This window comes from Brassica napus, chromosome A4 (assembly GCF_020379485.1).
Source record: "Brassica napus cultivar Da-Ae chromosome A4, Da-Ae, whole genome shotgun sequence".
Classification (NCBI taxonomy): Eukaryota; Viridiplantae; Streptophyta; class Magnoliopsida; order Brassicales; family Brassicaceae; genus Brassica; species Brassica napus.
Genome location: NC_063437.1, coordinates 9,002,332 through 9,021,055, shown reverse-complemented (window position 1 = coordinate 9,021,055; position 18,724 = coordinate 9,002,332). Strand labels below are relative to the sequence as shown.

Sequence of the window (18,724 nt, the reverse complement as noted above, 5' to 3'; positions counted from 1 at the left end):
TGGTCTATATAAAGTCTCGTTATTCCCTCCCCCCCCCCCCCCCCCCCTTCCCCCCACTTGCAAGCTACATTTTGAGTGGGTTCTGCCCTTAGGATTTTTGTATGGGCATAGTTATGGATTGATTGTAGAATATTATGCTAAATGACGCACTAAAGTGTATCAAATGGTATCAGAGCCGGTCGTTTTTCGGACAGTGACGCGCGACGTCGGCAGGTTGGTGATGAGGCAGAGCCTATCACAATGTCGGGGATGACACTGTTTAAAGGAGGTGGTAATGTTATGAGTCCCACATCGAGCAAGTGATAACATAACTTGGTCTATATAAAGTCTCTTTGGTCCCCCCCCCCCCTCTCACTTGCAAGCTAGCTTTTGAGTGGGTTATACCCTTGGGATTTGTATGGGCTTGGTTATGGACTGATTGTGGATATTATGCCAATTGACGTACTAAAGTGTATCAAAAACCTTCGACGGTTAAGCCTGCAATAACAACAAATAGCAATCCTCATGATGAACCAACTCCAACAAAACTGCCTGTTTGTGATGCCTTTGATACCGTTAGGACATTTGTCTTTGTTAAGCAAGTCAGAGTGAACCATAACCATATGTTCTGCTCGAGCTTCATTGTAGAAATAACCAATAGGAAAAGATGTTTCGTCAATGGTTGTTAGATAATACCCCTCTTCGTGATTCTTGGTTTAGTTTGAAGTAGTTAGTGAAACAAAGTTTCGCATGTTGAGTGTTCGAAAAGCAAGATACGATCTTAAATGATTTGCACTCGTCTGTAAATAGATAGATGAGGGAGTGTTAGCTATGAGGCCTTACGTCCTCCTTTGCTTTATGAGTATCTGAGAAAGAAGAAAAGAAGTCAGCAGAAGGGGACAATTGAGAAAGGTGACGTGGCATAGGAGGCCACTTGAGTGGTACGGTTATGAAGAATAAGAGAATAAGGAATAAAGATGGTGAGCTGGAGATCTTGCTTAACGGCCCACGTGATATGCTGGCTGACTAGGAACCTTTTATATATATGAAAGAGGATTGTATTGAGAGAGCATCAAGAGATTTGATCTCAAGTTAGAGAGGGAGAGAGAGACCCTAAGAGAAATACTCTCTAGTTTGTATTCAGTCTTTCATTATATCAATACAATCATCGTTTTCTCTTTTATCACATAACAACTTGGTATCAGAGCTTCTCTTTTCTGGGAATCGATGGCACCAGGGAAGAAATCGGAGATAGAAGCTGCATTGGAGAACATGAGAGAAGAGGTGAACAATATCGGTGTGGTCGAACGTTCGATGGAGGATCTCAAGGAGAGTGTGATGGAGATCCGAAGTCGGATGAGCGTGATGGAGCGGTTGGAGAAACGTTTGAATGAAAGCGAAGAAACTCGGAAAAGGAGTTTGTGACGTTGTTTCAAGAGCAACGTTGCAAAGCCAAGATGGAGATCCCGATCTTCACTGGAGAGAACGCAGAAAGCTGGGTCTTAAGAGTGGAGAAATATTTCGAGCTGGGTGAGTTTTCGGAGGAAAGAAAGTTGAAGGCAGAGAGGATGTGCTTTAATGAGGACGCGTTGCTGTGGTATAGGTAGGAGCGTGATCGGAATCCGTTTATAAGTTGGGATCAGATGAAATACTGTGTTCTGGAGCAGTTCTCTACTACCCATGAGACCACTGCTCGACAGAGTGATAAGCAAGGCTTATCCGTAACAAGAAAGGGGGGAGAGATTAGAAGAAAGGATAAGGATTTAGATAAGGTTTTAATGATCAATTATGATCATGCGAATGTTTACACCTCAACCATATAAATAACCAAATGAAAGACAATACGACATCGTTTCTTTATTCTTCATTATACTCTCAAGACCTTCTATCTCCAAGAGAGTCTCTGCTTCATCATCTCTTTACTTCTCAGCCACGCTTAACCTCCCTCTTCGACCTCATACGCTTCTGCACAAATGCCAGTGGTACCGCCAGCTTATCAATACCCCCTCGTAGAAGACTCAGCTTGTCCTCAAGCTGGCAGTGTGGAAACTGCTCCAACAAGCGCTGCAATGGCTCCCACGAGTTTTCAAACTCAGGCAACCCTGACCACTTCACCAAAACCTCCGTCTGCTTCCCATCCGCTGAACGCCTAATACTCAACAACTCCTCCGGCTCAGCATTCCACTCCAGCGTAGAAGATAGGATTAAAGGGAGCTCCTGAACCTTGGTGTTGGGTTCTACAGCCAATTTCAGTTGAGACACATGGAAGACTGGATGAATCAAACTATGCGCCGGTAGTTTCAGCTTGTACGCAACCTTACCCACTCGTTTCTCCACCTGATAAGGACCAAAGAACCGTGGTGCCAACTTCTCTGCGCGACGATAGGCGACAGACGTTTGACGGTAAGGACGTAACTTCAGATAAACCCACATTCCCACTTCGAACTCAACATCTCTCCGTTTCTTATTAGCTGAAGCCTGCATACGAGCTTGCGCTGTGACTAAGTTGTCGCGAAGCTCCTGTAATAACTCATCACGCCCTTTTATCATTTCCTCCACTTCAGCATTTGCAGTCGGAACATCCCCAAAGCGTAACAGCTTCGGCGGGTCTCGACCATACAATGCCTTGAACGGAGTGGTGTTAGTAGCAGAGTGGTGAGATGTATTGTACCAATACTCTGCCCACGGTAGCCACTGCGTCCACGACGACGGTTTCCGACCTGCAAAGCACCTCAGATACGCCTCTAAACAACGGTTCACTACCTCTGTCTGGCCATCCGACTGTGGGTGATACGCTGTACTCTTATGCAGCGCTGTGCCCTGAGCCTTGAAGAGAGCAGACCAGAATTGACTCAGAAAAACTCTATCTCGATCTGATACCATAGTTTCAGGGAACCCATGTAGCTTCACCACCTCTCTAACAAACGTCTCTGCTACTGACTTCGCTGTAAACGGATGTTTAAGTGGAATGAAGTGCGCGTACTTCGTAAGTCTGTCGACAACTACCAGTATCACGTCAAACCCTTTTGAGAACGGCAGACCCTCAACAAAATCTAAACTGATGTCAGTCCATACCTGTTGAGGAATCGGGAGTGGGGACAGTAACCCAGCTGGTGATAGGGTGGAGTATTTGTTTTGTTGACAGACAGCACATGCCTTGATGAACTCCGTTATATCATTGCGCATCCCCTTCCACAACACCTCTCTGATCATCCTCTTAAACGTTTTCAATACTCCTTCATGCCCCCCAATTCCACTATCGTGAAACTGTCGCAACAGAGCTGGAATGAAAGGAGATTTCTCAGGTATCACCAGTCTACTATCTTTGAACAAAAGCCCTTCTCGCACGCTATACCCTTCCGTTCCTACTACTCCTGCTTCCACTGCCTCCATTATATTTTTTAACACTGCATCTTGAGCTACCTGGCGCGCTAGCTCCTCTCTATCAAGAGTGAGTGGAGCTGTAAGTTGCAGCTCCAAGATCTCCTCTCGTCCGGGAATTCTGGATAATGCATCAGCCACTCTATTATCTTTTCCCGGTCTGTATTCAATGGTATAGTTCAAGCCCAGCAACTTAGACGCCCACTTCTGTTGCTCCACTGACACAGCTCGTTGCTCCAGCAGGTGTTTCAGACTCTTCTGGTCTGTCCGGATGGTGAACTTATGACCAGTTAAGTAGTGTCTCCACTTGGTGACTGCAAAGACAATCGCAAGAAGCTCTCTCTCATAGACTGACTTAACCCTTCTCTTACTCGAGAAAGCTTTGCTGATAAAAGCAATTGGTCTGTTCTCTTGTGATAATACTGCGCCAATTCCGACTCCCGAAGCATCCGTTTCAACTACAAATGGTTTGTTAAAATCCGGTAGAATCAACACCGGCAATTGCGTCATCGAGGCCTTCAACCGCTCAAATGCCCTTACTGCCTTTTCTGACCAATTAAACTCTCCTTTCCTCAGCAAATCCGTTAACGGCCTCGCTATCTTCCCGTAACTCTCCACAAACCTCCTGTAATAGCCAGTGAGTCCTAAGAACCCCCTCAAGGATGTAATATTGCGAGGTTGAGGCCACTTCTTTACTGCTTCAATCTTCTCAGGGTCTGCTGATACACCCCTACCTGAAATCACGTGCCCCAAATATGCTATCTCAGACTGTCCAAACGCACATTTCTTCTTGTTCGCGTAGAACTGGTGGTCTTTGAGAAGCTGCAACACCACTCTCAAGTGCTCCTTGTGTTCAGCTTCACTCTTGCTGTAGACAAGGATATCGTCAAAGAAAACCAGTACGAACTTCCTCAAGTGTGGCTTGAAAATGTCGTTCATCACGGATTGAAATGTCGCTGGGGCATTGGTGAGGCCAAAGGGCATCACCAGGAACTCGTAATGGCCCTCGTGAGTCTTGAAAGCTGTCTTCCCCACGTCATCCTCTCTCACCCTTATTTGGTGGTAACCAGACTTCAGATCTAGCTTAGAGAAAACTGTTGATCCTGCCAACTCATCTAACAGCTCTTCTATCACAGGAATAGGGTAACGGTCGGGTATAGTACTCTTGTTTACTGCTCGGTAATCGACACAAAACCTCAATCCTCCATCTTTCTTTTTCACCAATAATACAGGACTCGAAAAGGGACTGATGCTAGGTCGGATAATTCCAGCTTGCATCATCTCTTTAACGAGCTTCTCTATTTCATTCTTCTGCGTGTGTGAGTAACGATAAGGCCTCACATTGATGGGTGATGTTCCTTCATGAAGAGTTATCGCATGCTCTCGGGATCGCTTTGGAGGCAATCCTTCTGGCATTTGAAAAACTCCCGCATACTTCTTTAATAACGCTGCCACTGCCAAAGTGGGCTTCGTCTCACTCTCCTGGCTGGCATTTTCGAACAGCGTTTGTAACTCCAGTAAGTATACAACATCCTCCTTCCCGCACAACTTCTCCATCGCCTTGAGTGACACCTGAGCCTTCAACAACTCTGGATCACTGCAGATTGAGACCCACTTCTGATCTTGTTGAAACCTCAAGATGTGAAGACCCCAGTTAATACGAGTCTCTCCCAACTCCGCTAGCCACGAGTAACCCAATACCAAGTCAATGGTGCCTAGTTCAAACCTCAAGAATTCTTCTTTTATCTTAACTCCTTGTATAATAACCTCCACTCCTTCACACTTTCCCGAACCAGCAATCACCTCACCATTTCCCACTGCTACTCCAAATCCTACTGTCTCCACCACCGGTAGCCCCAGTTCCTCCACTAACTTCTTAGATATGAAGTTACACGTTGCTCCAGAATCGATGAGAACCACAACCTCCTTGTTCCCGATCAATCCTTTCATCTTCATAGTCTTCTTAGAAGTAATGCCCACCATTGAATTCAATGACAGCACGTGTAACTCTTGTTCTTTGCTACCCTCTTGATCCTCGTCTCCATCCTCATCACTCAATTCTTCCTCTTCCTTCTCCTCACTCTCATCCAACTCCAGCTTCTTGAACCGCTGGAAAGCCTTACAGCGATGCCCAGCGAAGAATCTCTCTCCACAATGTCTGCAAGGATTCTGAATTGTTCTCCTCTGATCAGTTCCCTTGGCATCACGCTGAGAATCCATCGACTTCCTTGCTGGTGTGTTATCACCGTGCCTCGCAGGACTCGACTGTGAGTTATAGCTTCTCTGATTGGAATTGAGCGCAGGTGCGGAACTGGTTCTCTGGAATGAACGGTTATGGTATGCACTGCGCTCATTCTCCTGCTCCTCAATAATCTTCGCCATATCCACTATCTCATCCATCCCCACCGGTCTCAATCGCACTACCTGCTCCCTCAAACTACGCTTCATCCCATGGAGAAAGATCTCTTCCAATACGTCGTTTGTAACGTGTGGTACTTCAGCTGATAGCTCTTCAAACTGCTCTCGATACTCCGAAATATTACCTGTCTGACGCAGACGGAGCATCTGACTGAGAATCGTCCCTCCTCGTGTGGGTTTAAAACGTCTTCTCAGTTTCGTTTTGAAATCCCTCCAATCCAACGGCTCTTCTCGATCCTGAATCATCCTTAGCCAAGTCACTGCACACCCCGTCATACAAGACATAGCTAACGATAGTTTCTCACCTTCGTCGGTTAGGTTAACCGAGAAGCACTTCTCCATCCTGAAAATCCAATCATCCGGGTTCTTTCCTTCAAAGTTAGGTAGATCGAGCTTCTTCGGAGGTGATGTAAGCTTCTGTTGAGCTGAATAACCCGACGATCCAGCGTGGTACGACGGAGTATTGAGCTCCGCCGCTCGATAGGGAACCAGCGTCTCTGGAACGTGCAACAGACCTTTCTCTGAACGGATCTGCAACCCTGGGCCTTGGGACGCAGATCCTTCAGTCTCACGACGGATCTGCACCGATTCCACCTCCTTCGACTTGGTCTTCTCCTGATCCGCTACCACCTTCGTCTGTTGTTGAAACATCGCCACCAACTGAGCGTGACGCTCCTCCGCCTTGGCCGACGCATCCAGAATCGATTTCTCACTCTTCGCCGTCGCTTCACGTAACTCATCGATCGCGGTTGCGAAACCACCGATCTGACCTTCGAGAGCAGAGATCCTCTCAGTGTGAGTCTCCTGCTTCGGAGGCATGATTTTGCTCTGATACCAATGATAAGCAAGGCTTATCCGTAACAAGAAAGGGGGGAGAGATTAGAAGAAAGGATAAGGATTTAGATAAGGTTTTAATGATCAATTATGATCATGCGAATGTTTACACCTCAACCATATAAATAACCAAATGAAAGACAATACGACATCGTTTCTTTATTCTTCATTATACTCTCAAGACCTTCTATCTCCAAGAGAGTCTCTGCTTCATCATCTCTTTACTTCTCAGCCACGCTTAACCTCCCTCTTCGACCTCATACGCTTCTGCACAAATGCCAGTGGTACCGCCAGCTTATCACAGAGGTTGATGATGTTGAAGCAGGAAGGCACCGTATGGGAGTATATAAGAGATTTCATCTCGCTAGCATCGAACGCACCAAAGGTTACCGACACGGTGTTGGAAATGGCGTTTACGATTGGGTTAAAACCTCAAATCAAAGCGGGCATAAAACTTATGGAACCCAGAATCTGAGGAAGATGATGAGCGTAGCGAAGCTGGTGGAGGAGTGGGGTAGTTATGCCAACCCGTCACTGGAAATACAGAACGAAAAGGGGTTTCCAGGAGGAAGCCAATCCGGATCGACGTTGTTGGGAATACGATCTGGACCAAGTGGAGGTAATGGGCCTGGGTCGAATTCTAGCCCAAGGCCCAAGACTTTCCAAAGTCAAGAGAAGACAGCTCCCGTCGAGAAGAAGCCGGCGACGCAGAACCCTAATTCCACTGGGCGAAACAAGACGTTGTTCTGACGCCTGTCTCCGGCAGAGTACGCTTGATACATAGCAGATGGATTGTGTTTTTAATGTGGAGGGAAGTCACATGCGAGGCGGGACTGTCCCAATAAGGAGTTGATGGTGTTGGTGGTTCATGAGGGTGATGCGGACGAGAAGGAAGAGGCGGAGGAAGACGAGAAGGTAGAGGAAGAGACACGAAGTTTGTGGAGTGCGCCGCCTTATCTGCCAAGTCGGCGATGGGAATCTCCTCTCCTCGAACGATCAAATTGCGGGGGTCTGTTCAGGACATTCAAGCCGTCGTGCTTATTGACAGCGGGGCCACACATAACTTCACCGACTACCGTTTGATGAGGGAGTTAAGATTGGTGACGGAAGAAACCCAAAGCGTTGGAGTGATGATCACAGGATCAGGACGACCGGTCAGGAGAGGAGGAATTTGTAGGAATGTGACGCTGGCGATGCAGGGATATACGATCACATCTGATTTTCTGCAATTGGAGCTCAACAACGTCGACATCATATTGGGCATTCAATGGCTAGAAAGGTTGGGAGAGATGAGAGTCAATTGGAAGCTGTAGACGATGAAAATTCTGATCTAAGGGAAGATGGTGGTGTTGCAAGGAGTATCTGATATATGCAGTTTGGAGGTGTCGTTTAAAGCTTTAGGGAAGCTGTTGGACCAACCTGAGTTGAGTGTAATAGTTGACTGTCAGGCCATGGTGGCGGATTTGACGGAAGAGAAAGCAGTTCCTGCAGCATTTCAGAAGTTGATTGCTCGCTTTCAACAAGTCTTTGAGGAACCTCACGGATTGCCGCGTTCAAGAGGACGTGAGCACGCAATCACCCTCTCACAGGGAAGCAATTCCGTGAGTGTACAACCCTTTTGTTACCCACACAGAAGGAAGAGATATATAGAGCGTCAGGTGACAGCAATGTTGAAAGCTGGGATCATTCAGGAGAACATTAGTCATTTTCAAGCCCAGCGTTGCTCGCAAAGAAGGACGGTAGTTGCCGTTTTTGTGTTGACTACCGGGCTTTATTGGCGAGGGTTTTAAACCCATATTTGGCAACCACGTTACAATTTTCTGCTATTCTTTCTGCAAGCGCAGCTATAAACACATCAGGTGGAGAGTTTTGGCTAAAAATCAAAACCACAAAGGATCTTCAGAGCTTCTTCTCTAGATGGAAAATCCACATAGCAGATACTTTTGAAACCATGGTGCTCCACAAGCTTTTTATATTCTGTTGGCTTGATAACCATACTTCCAGAACCAAACCACGACATCTCATGAGCCACAGCATCGAACTGTTTAAGATTATTCACATTATCAAGAAAGATGAGCCATATTTGGTCGTGTAAAATATTTCTTATCACACCCAAATGGCATATCCTTGTACTATTTTGGCTCAAGAGCTTATAGAAAGAAACACCTTTCCAAACGATACTCATCAATCCCAAGGTGTTAGACTTACCCTAACATTCTCCATGAAACAGGTAGCTGAAAATTGCTAGAGTCAGCTTTGTAAAGCTGCAATGCTATACCTGGATTCTGATACTAACATTCTCCATGAAACAGGTTGGCTGAAAATTGTTAACTTCCGAATGTGAACTCCAAGTCCTCCCACCATTACATCAAAAATCCTTAGAGGGTGTAGAGGCGCTAATGTTAGCTCATCCCTGGATTTTTTTTCATATCTTGCCGTGTTCTATTATGGAAAACATCTCTAGTTTACATCATCAATATTCAGCTTGAAATCAAATAACACATTATGCACTGAAATCGAATGTTGTTTCTTTTGGTAGAGAAGAGGGCTATGCTTTTAGTTGAAGCTTAATTTAACTAAGGGAAGAAAGCCACCAAAGAAGCACTTCACACTTTCAACTTACAGCATGAAACACTGCGAATGTGACCAATAAATCTCACCAAAATGAATAATGCAAACTTGACATGTTTAAAGCTACACACTTATGACCTTTCCTTGATCCCATGGTTTGCTCTTGGGGACTAAAATGCCTATCAATATCCCAAACGATCATTCAGAGACGTCCGTCCATCACCAGATTGTCCTACAAATTTCAAATCACTCATCAGCGCTATCACCATTTTCTAAAACTGAATTCGATTCAAAATGCAGTGTACTGATCAGTGTACTGATTTACCTTTGGGAGGTACCCATGATGAATCATAATCTGTGCTTTCATCCAGATATTCTGGTTTATCAGGACCAAGTACTTTTTTATCCGTCTTCTTTTTCTTTCTACTACGGCCACCTCCTTGCTTACTTTCTTCCTTTTTACCGACTCCTTCGTCTTCTTCGTTTATACGATGCCCTACAGAATGCTTCAACAAGAGAGCAACTGCGTCTTGTGCCATGACCTCTGCTTGCTTTTCTTTTTCCTTTTCCTTTGACTTTTCATCTTCTTCTTTGCTCTTGTCTTCTTGCTTCCGTTTTCTGATTATCAATCCTGTTGCACCTTCGATCATTGTCTTTCTATCTTTGTAGTCAACAAACCCATCAACATCATCTGTACTATCAGTAGAAGCAGCAGCAGCAGCACCTACAGTCTCAGGTTTCTTCTCTTCAGCTGTGTCTTTGTTTGCAGAGGAACCGAGCCATTGGGGTTTTGTTGGAACAAACACAGTGGTCTTCTTATCTTCAGCTGTTTCACTTGCTGTCGTTTCAACTTCAGGCTTACTGTTGGAGCCCTCTACATCTTTGCCCACCTCTTTCTCTCTATTCTCATCAGTATCAGCTGGTTTTAATGGTAGGTTCTTCTTCTTTTCTACAGGAGGAATTTCCGATTTCTTAATTTCCGGTTCTTGTGACTTCAACTCCCTTTTCTTAACCTCTTCTCCGCTTGGATCAGCAACCTTTAGAAGATACAATATCCTATCTAATTCTGACTGAAGAGTAGACAACTCTTGCTGGATCTGAGCAGTTTTGTCTTGCACTGACAAGAATAGAAGGAAAACTTTTTTAAATCATCCACAAAATATACCTGAATAGAAGGATAAAATAGAACTGTAGAGTTACCAAGTGTTGAAGACAGCCCGGTCATGTATGCATCAAGGGAGTCTCCCGAAGCAACCTCTGGGACAGTCTCTGTCTCCATCTTATTCTTCTCTGCCAAAAGCTGTTCATTCTTTTCTTCTATTTCTTTCAAAACTTTGTCTCGCTTTTCTAGAAGAGAGTCAACCGTTTCCACAGTTTGGCTTTCGGTGCCTTTCTGTGTTGATGGTTTCTTCTTCTTGGTCCGATCATAGAAGTCATCTTCATCACTGAAAAGAACACAGTATCCCTTGTGAGAATCAGAACACAACAGACACAAGCAATACTTTTAGATGAAGATGCAGATACAGAGGTTGAACACTTGAAGTACCTTGAGAAGTCTTCCTCATCTTCTACAGTTCCTTTCTTCTTACTGTTTGGTTTTCTCCCTGTTTTTGCACCCAAACTTTCTCGGATGCTGTCATTCAGTGTCTCCTCCAAGGTCTCAAGCTCTTCGAGAAGCTATTATATTGAAAGGGACGGGAGCCAAACAAAGAATTATGTAACCGAAATCGAAGATTCTCATGAGGATCTAGTTACCACTCCATAAAAACAACACTAAAGGTTACCTCGGCTGTTCTCTGGTCATTCCTGGCGATCTGTGTTTGTTGTCCTTGTGTTAATCCACCCTGAGAAATGTCTTTAGCTCGAATAGCAGCTATTTCTTTCTTCATATGGCCAATCTGCACATGAGTAAAGTTCCATACAAAGATGAGGCAAAGTGGGAGTGGTCTATCAATTAATAAAATATCTCTAACTTTATTTATGAGTGACGATGAGTTGAAACTTGAAACATTGGGAATAAAAAACTAACCTTCTCCAGCCGTTTCAATACTTTCTCCTTAGTTTTTTCTTGTTTTGGTGTGAGTTCTCCCGTATACGTTTGCCACGTGATTTCTTCAACATCCTCCTTCATATCCAAAGAGTATTAAACACAAACTCAGTCAGCATTCAGAAATAGTAACATATGAGTTAACCATGATTACCTCTTCTTCTTCAATAGCATCTTCCCCCATGCCCCATGAAACACCATCAGCCATGGATGCTTGTTGTCTTGCACGCCGAAGTGAAGCTTCCCGTTCTGACATCTCCCGTCTCAGCTTTGCTTCTCTCATTAATTGCAAATCTCTCTCCTAAAAACCAATACCAAAAGCAGATCAAAGGGACATCACAGGAAGGCAAAAGCAACAGTCTCTCCAGAAATTACTTGTATAGCAGTAATGGGATGAATTTTAAAACCAAAAGAAAGAACATATGCCAATAACTAAACTCTGTAAAGTGGAATGTTTGTCTTACTGGTGGCATTAACTCTGAAGGTCCTTGGAAAATGTACAGCCGAGTCGAACTGCATACGAAATAAAGAGCGATCTCAGATCAAACACCGACAAGATAATCATCATAGACTTCACGGAAAGATAGACTCACCCGCCAAATCGAATAACATCACCAACATGCAAGTCCACATAAACCCTTTTGTCAACCTGTAATAACCACAAACACATTGTTAGAACAATTCCAGGAGCAAGTCAAAGCCACAAACTTATTAAAGCCACACCTTATTCTTGTTAATTAACGTTCCATGAGTGCTTCCAAGATCAAATAAATAAGCTACACCACTTCTCTTGTACTGAATAACTGGCAAGACATCACAAAAACAGAATGAAAAAAAACGCCATCGAAAGGTTTAACACTCTGACATGGATACTAAGTTTAATCATTACCTGCATGAAACCGTGAAATCGATGGGTGCTCAAGAGCAAAATCACAGAGGACGTCACGTCCAAACATGTAAGCTCCTTTCTCATACCTGCAAAGATTGAAATCAACAAAAGGCGGCACCAGGCGAAATCAAAACTAGGTTCAAGAGAGCTTACACGTCTAAACGGTCGACAATGGCGCCTTCCTTGAGGACTTCAAGCTGAAATCGATGGCTAGGAGGTCCGCTCCACTCTGGAATAGTGTACGGGACGGGGCTCTGCTTCGCGGATCGAGCACGGGGTGGATTATCCGAGTCTGCAGCGACGGAAACTTCCTTGGAATCTACGGTTAGATCGGGGTTTGCTGCTACTTCCGTTGCGTCGAGATCAGTTGGGTTAGGGTTTCTGGGAGGCGGAGGTTTCATCGACGAGACTTCCGTTGGGGCGGAGGATTCATCGCTCTGTGAAGCCGGTTTAGTGTTCGGTTCAGGCCCGGGATCACGGGCTGGGTTTCGCGGCGGAGGAGGATTCATCGCTGATGATTTGCAGATTGTAGATGAGACGATTCAGAATATTGGGAGAAAGAGATCAGTGAGGCGGTACCCGGTTTGGTTTAAGATATGGATTGAGCGAACCGGATCCAAATTATAGTGGTGCCACACCAAACCGGGGTCTGGAAACCATCGTTTTGGCCGAGGAAAAAAATTATGGGGCACACTATAGTGGTACACCACACTAAACTGTGGAAAAACTTTTGAGTTTTGGTCTCCAAAATAGACTCTGAAATAGAAGATCACTTAAATAGCATTCATTAATTGTTCAAAAGACTCTAATACCTTCAGTTAATAATATACCAAACAAATAAAAAAGAAATGTAAAAAAGATTCGTCTTCTCTCGCCGAAGTTCCGCTATTGATATGCCGGAGACAAATCACGCCGAACCACCACATCACAGTCTTTACAATCAAAATAGAAATTTATAGATGTAACTTCTGAATGTTTTCTCTTCAAAATCGAAATCAGGGGTTTTGATTGAAAATTTGAAAATTTTCTCTTCTTAGTGTTTGATTGAAAATTTGAAAATTTTCTCTTCTTAATGTTTTTGAATTGAAAATTAGGGGTTTCGATTTGTTGTTCTTCAGATACTAGATTTGAGCTTGTTTTGTTGTTCAAATCCAACAGAGAAAACATAATCAGATTTACAAAGAAAGAATCTCACTAAGCTTCATTTACAGAATTTGGCTTACCGAAGAAGATGAGTTCGTGAAATTGCTTTTTGTTAAGCCATTTTGAATCTTTGATGTTCTTAGTTCTTTTTAACCAATGATTTATTTCTCTCAGATTCAAATTTGTTTTAGTCTGATTGCGTGATATGATATCGTTTCAAACATGTGTGTGTCTATGTATTAGTTCTCTTGTTCCTCTAAAAGTTGTATCTTTTTCTTGTTAAGAACATACATAAAAATTATAGCTTTTTCTTGTTCTCGTTATTCGCAAGTGTAATGTGTGTCTCATTAAACTGTTTGGTACTGTTTGTAGCTGAAGAGAAACACCATTACCCGAGAGGTTGTTCTGATAAAGAGAAAGCTCTGTTGCGTTTGTTGTCCAGCGAGGGAAAGGGGCTTGGAACTTGTTGGAGCTCAAATCAAAGGCTGCTTATTTTTGGGAACACAAGGTTTTGACTTTTGAGGTAATGTTTGGTACTGTTTGGTACTTTCGATTATGTTGTTTGCTAGATACAGTTGAGTTATACCAGATGCCATTTTCGAGAACCAGCTATGTGGTATTTTTAGTTGTTTGGTTTACGCATGTTTGTTTGTGCTTGTGAAACTGAGTAGTGTTTTCTAAATTTCAGGAATGATTTGGGTAGTTTCAAGAAAGTTTTTTCGAAAATTCGTTGTTAACAAATTTGAAAAACCTTTTTCTTGGTGTCTTGTTCTGCTTACGCATGTTGATATCTTTGGTAGGCTTGTCTGATCAAGAGAGAACCTCTGATTGCATACTGACATTTCTTCACGTCTCCGTTGAGGGACTCGTAGTCTACTAGTTTGAGAGACAATTTCATAATTGACTTTTCACACAAATAGCAAACACGCTTAGCTCGATTACGGAGATGATTAAAGTGGTTATGATGGCGATGGAGATGATCGGCGCCGGATGATGACAGACGAGATGATCGACACTGGAGATAATGACAGTCGAGATGATCGACGCCGGACATGAAGCAAGCTGTCATCGTCGATTTCATGATTTCAATTTTCAGAAAAAATGTAATTAGAAAAAGAAAAAGGTAAAATAGTAAAATAGTAAATGCTCATATTAAATAAAACATTTTTGTAATTTTGGACTTTGTAGTCTAGAATAAGAAGAAAAAATTGGTATAAGACTATCTAAGGCCATTTCTCAAAATTTATTGCCGCGATTTTCATTTTCATGACCTATTTATCTTATTATAAATTCATTGAGATCCACTTTTTCTCTCATAAGTAAATTTGGGAAACTTACTCTTAGAAAGGGATTGCACTCCTCGATAAAGCATGGTGAACACAAGGACTCGACCCATTAAGATAGGCTCAAGAGCTCGGCCAAAAGACTCAGTACATTTTATTAGTTCAAGTCAATTTTGGGACAAACAGGAGAAGAGGCATGGGTATAAACAGAGGAGGCGAGGCATTAGGAAACATATATAAACATACACACTCATACAGGCTGACGACGAGTTAGGGGTTTCCTCTGTTTAACTTTACTCTCATCGATTGAAAGTGTTGTTTTACTTACTCTGGCTGAATGTTTTCACTCATCCTCTCTAAATATTGTTCAAAGACCGTTGTAATCTCTTTTGTTGATCAATAAAAATGATTTTAAAATAATCTACAATGAAGTTTGTTCTTCTTATAAGAACCGACGAAACTAAGATTCAACAGTAGTAATGCTATATTTTCAACAAAGCAACTAGAAAACAGCTCAGTTTAGCTAGCTCCTCATCAAAACATCATCAACCCCTGGTATTACTTTCTTAGCAAGAAAACTCTTCATCCAAGTAATTGATTTATCATCCAGAAACACTCATTTAAGTAACTTATTCGACACTTGAATTTCCTTGCGCCGGATGCTATTAACGTGAAGTGTGCATGTAGGTTAGATCACTCGACAATTCAGCTCCTTTTTGCGATAATACGATGATTAATGTTAGTTCAATTGATCCACATGGTTATTTAAATTCAGACACGCTGTTTCCAGAAATATCTTCACCGTGAATTAGAAGGTAAAGCCTCTAGTCATATATAGATGTAGTGGAAACAGGGACTTCGAGTTATTGTATTATATATCATGTGTATAATTCAAGAAAGCTTTATTAAGCAACGTTGCACTGTCAAGTCTCAATCATCACGGATCAATTTTTATCCTATTCTCTAAGATTTATTTGGTTAATATTCACGTTGTTTTTCAGATATCTCTAATACATTTCGAATCCTTTACAAAAAAATTAAACGTAGTCAAACAGTAGCCTTGTCCATGTATATATATAATTCAATTCCTTCTTATCTATCCACTATCAAACTTCCCTTAAAAAAAAAAAAATTCCCTAATGGCTTCTATCGACTTATTTGAAGCATCCATATCTCTTTTTTGCTTTGTCATCTTCTATTACTTCTTCATCAAGAAAAATTTTGGTTACTTGCTTATCAAGAAGACCCTTCAAAGCTACGCTTGGAACTGGCCTGTTCTTGGGATGGTTCCAGCTTTGTTCGTGTGGCACAATGGGATCGATGATATCATCTGGTTCATTGAGAAGAAGAATTTGACATTTCTATTCAAGGGTCCATGGTTCACTAGAATGGATGCGTTGATCACCGTTGATCCAGCAAATATACATCATATATTTAGCTCAAATTTCTCCAATTACATCAAAGGATCGGATTTCAACGAGATATTTGATGTTTTCGGAGACGCGATTTTCAACACCGACTCAGAGCTATGGAAGAATCAAAGAATGTCCATTCAGGCCATGCTCAGCCATCAAGATTTTCAAAACTTTTCAATGAGTATCACTACAAGTAAACTCAAGGACGTGCTTCTTCCTCTTTTCAATCGCTATTCAGAGGAAGGGACAATCGTGGACTTGCAGGATGTGTTCCGGAGATTCACGTTCGATACAGCCCTGGTTACAATCACCGGGTCTGATCCTCAATCTCTCTCCTTTGAAATGCCAGACGTTGAGTTTGCAAAAGCCTTCGACAATGCCGGGGATGCCATTTTGATTAGGCATATCATGCCGAAATTCTTACGGAAGTTGCAAAACCGGATGGAATTGGGACAAGAGAAGACGTTGATAGAAGCGGGTGCCACTTTTGATCGAATCTGCGCGAAATATATATCTGCAAAGAGAGAAGAGATAAGATCACAAGGATTTGATCATGATCATGATCATTCAAATGGAGAAAGTGAAGATCTTTTGACATCTCACATAAAGCTAGATACAAGCAAGTATGAGCTCTTGAAACCAAACGATGATAAGTTCCTTAGAGACACCATTTTAACTTTCATTGCCGCAGGGAGGGATACCATTTCCACTGCTCTCACTTGGTTTTTCGGGCTCCTCCTAAAACACCCTTACGTGGAAGCCAAGATTCACCAAGAGATCAACACAAATTTACCAAAATCCACAAGTAGTCAAGAGAGGCCATGGTCGGATATCGATCGCAAAGCTTATCTGAACAAGTTGGTGTATCTACATGGGGCGTTGTGTGAAGCAATGAGGCTCTATCCACCAGTTCCGTTCCAGCGCAAATCTCCTATAAAATCAGATGTACTTCCAAGTGGGCACAAAGTCGATGCAAACTCTATCATTATCATCCCTATCTATGTGTTAGGGAGGATGAGATCTGTATGGGGAGATGACGCATTGGAATTCAAGCCGGAGAGATGGATTTCAGAGACAGGAGGGTTGAGACATGAGCCGTCCTTCAAGTTCTTAGCGTTTAACTGTGGCCCAAGAACTTGTCCTGGTAAGCATTTAGCTTTGACTGCAATGAAGGCCATAATTGTAGAGATATTACAAAACTATGATGTTAAGCTCATCGAAGGACAGAAGATTGAGCCAAAGCCTAGACTTGTTCTTCAGATGAATCATGGTCTTCGAGTCACACTTACTAAGAAATGTTCAGCTTGAAATAATAATCTTATAGTTGCTCCAAAATCTATCTTGTGTATTATAAAAAATAAGGTAAATATGTAATGTCATGTACCTGCCCCCTGGTTTTTGGAGGCTTGGTATTTGTGATTTTATGTAATGTATTTCCTTTTTATTATATAATTCCTGAAATGTAATTCCTTACCTTATAAATACTCCATGCAGATGCACGTTACATTTTTTTATTTTTAAAATCTAAATGTAAGCTTTGTGTCATGGATTGACTCTTTTTCAAGTCGGAACATGCGGCCTTAGCATGTTTCAAGGTCTGACCCTGAGAAATTTCAAAAAAATTGGGCTGGAAGCCCACAAAAACTTGAGAGATTATAAAAAAAATAACTGCACGTTATATATTTTTATTGTTAAAGTCTAAATGTAAGCTTTGTGTCATTAGGGGTGGGCATTTCGGTTTAGTTTCGGGTTCGGTTTGGGTTCGGTTTGGTTTGGGTAATTTGGGTTTTATAAAACTCAAACCAATTAAAACCAAAGTAGCTTTGGTTTGGGTTCGGTTTGGGTTTAATTCGGTTCGGTTCAGTTCGGTTTGGTTTAGATTTAGTTCGGTTTACATTATTATGGTCTAGTTTGGTTCGGTGTAGTTTGGGTTGGTTATAAAATATGAAGGCATTAGTTTTTTACTTTTATTAAAAAATAATCAACTCATAAACGATAGAGTGAGAACATAAAAACTTATGCTACATGATTTTATATATAATAGTATTATTTGAATCGTATTTATAATTTTTTTTTTAAGATATAGAAGTTATGAAAAAATGAAAAACGAAACTTTAGCTAAAATTTACAATATGTTAATACATATATATATATCATAAATATTTTTACTATATATATATTGGATTATCGGTTTGGTTCGGTTTGGTTCGGTTTAAACCCAAACCAAACCAAACCGTTCGGGTTGAGTAAAACATGAACCAATTGGGTTACATAAAAAACACGGTTTGGTTTGGTTCGGTTTAACTTCGGTTTGGTTGGTTCGGTTTGGTTTGGTTTGGGTTTTTTGCCCACCCCTATGTGTCATAGATTGACTCTTTTTCGACTCAGAACGGCCTTAGCATGTTTCTAGGCCCAACTATGAGAAAGTCCAAAAAATTGGGCTGGAAGCACACAAAAACTTGAGGGCCTGTAAAAAAAATAATTGGATCTAAATGATGGTAAGAAGTTTCAAAGACAAGACCTCTAGTATGAACACCACATGCTTATAACCAGCAGAACTACTAGAAATATTGAAAAAATTTGGCTGAAAAATAAATATTTTACAAGGGCCGGAAGTTACTGCTTCCTTGGCTTCTATCCAGGGCCACTACTACATGTTTCTACCTCTTTGAATTTCTAAATCCGCATTTAACTGATTCAAATTTGCTCTTAGAAACATTTAGAGAAAAGGGCTTTATAGAAGTGTACTCTTATTAAGTTCTTG

The 18,724-nt window shown here is 42.0% G+C and overlaps 2 protein-coding genes across 2 annotated transcripts; one reads left to right on the top strand and one right to left on the bottom strand.

Moving 5' to 3' along the window:
* Nucleotides 1–9,091: 9,091 nt before the first annotated feature.
* LOC106445931 (kanadaptin) lies at nt 9,092–12,695 on the bottom strand. The gene is made up of 12 exons (XM_013887583.3): nt 12,273–12,695; nt 12,120–12,205; nt 11,954–12,033; nt 11,824–11,879; nt 11,695–11,743; nt 11,385–11,531; nt 11,213–11,308; nt 10,968–11,081; nt 10,730–10,860; nt 10,384–10,628; nt 9,509–10,300; nt 9,092–9,415 (listed from the first exon to the last, which is right to left on the bottom strand). Exons 1-12 carry the CDS (start codon nt 12,626–12,628, stop codon nt 9,366–9,368), a joined length of 2,202 nt encoding a protein of 733 aa, XP_013743037.2. The 5' UTR covers nt 12,629–12,695; the 3' UTR covers nt 9,092–9,365.
* Nucleotides 12,696–12,917: 222 nt separating this feature from the next.
* LOC106449497 (alkane hydroxylase MAH1-like) lies at nt 12,918–17,945 on the top strand. Its single transcript, XM_013891250.3, has one exon. The coding sequence runs from the start codon at nt 15,685–15,687 to the stop codon at nt 17,266–17,268; it is 1,584 nt and encodes a 527-aa protein (XP_013746704.2). The 5' UTR covers nt 12,918–15,684; the 3' UTR covers nt 17,269–17,945.
* The last annotated feature ends 779 nt before the right edge of the window (nt 17,946–18,724 follow it).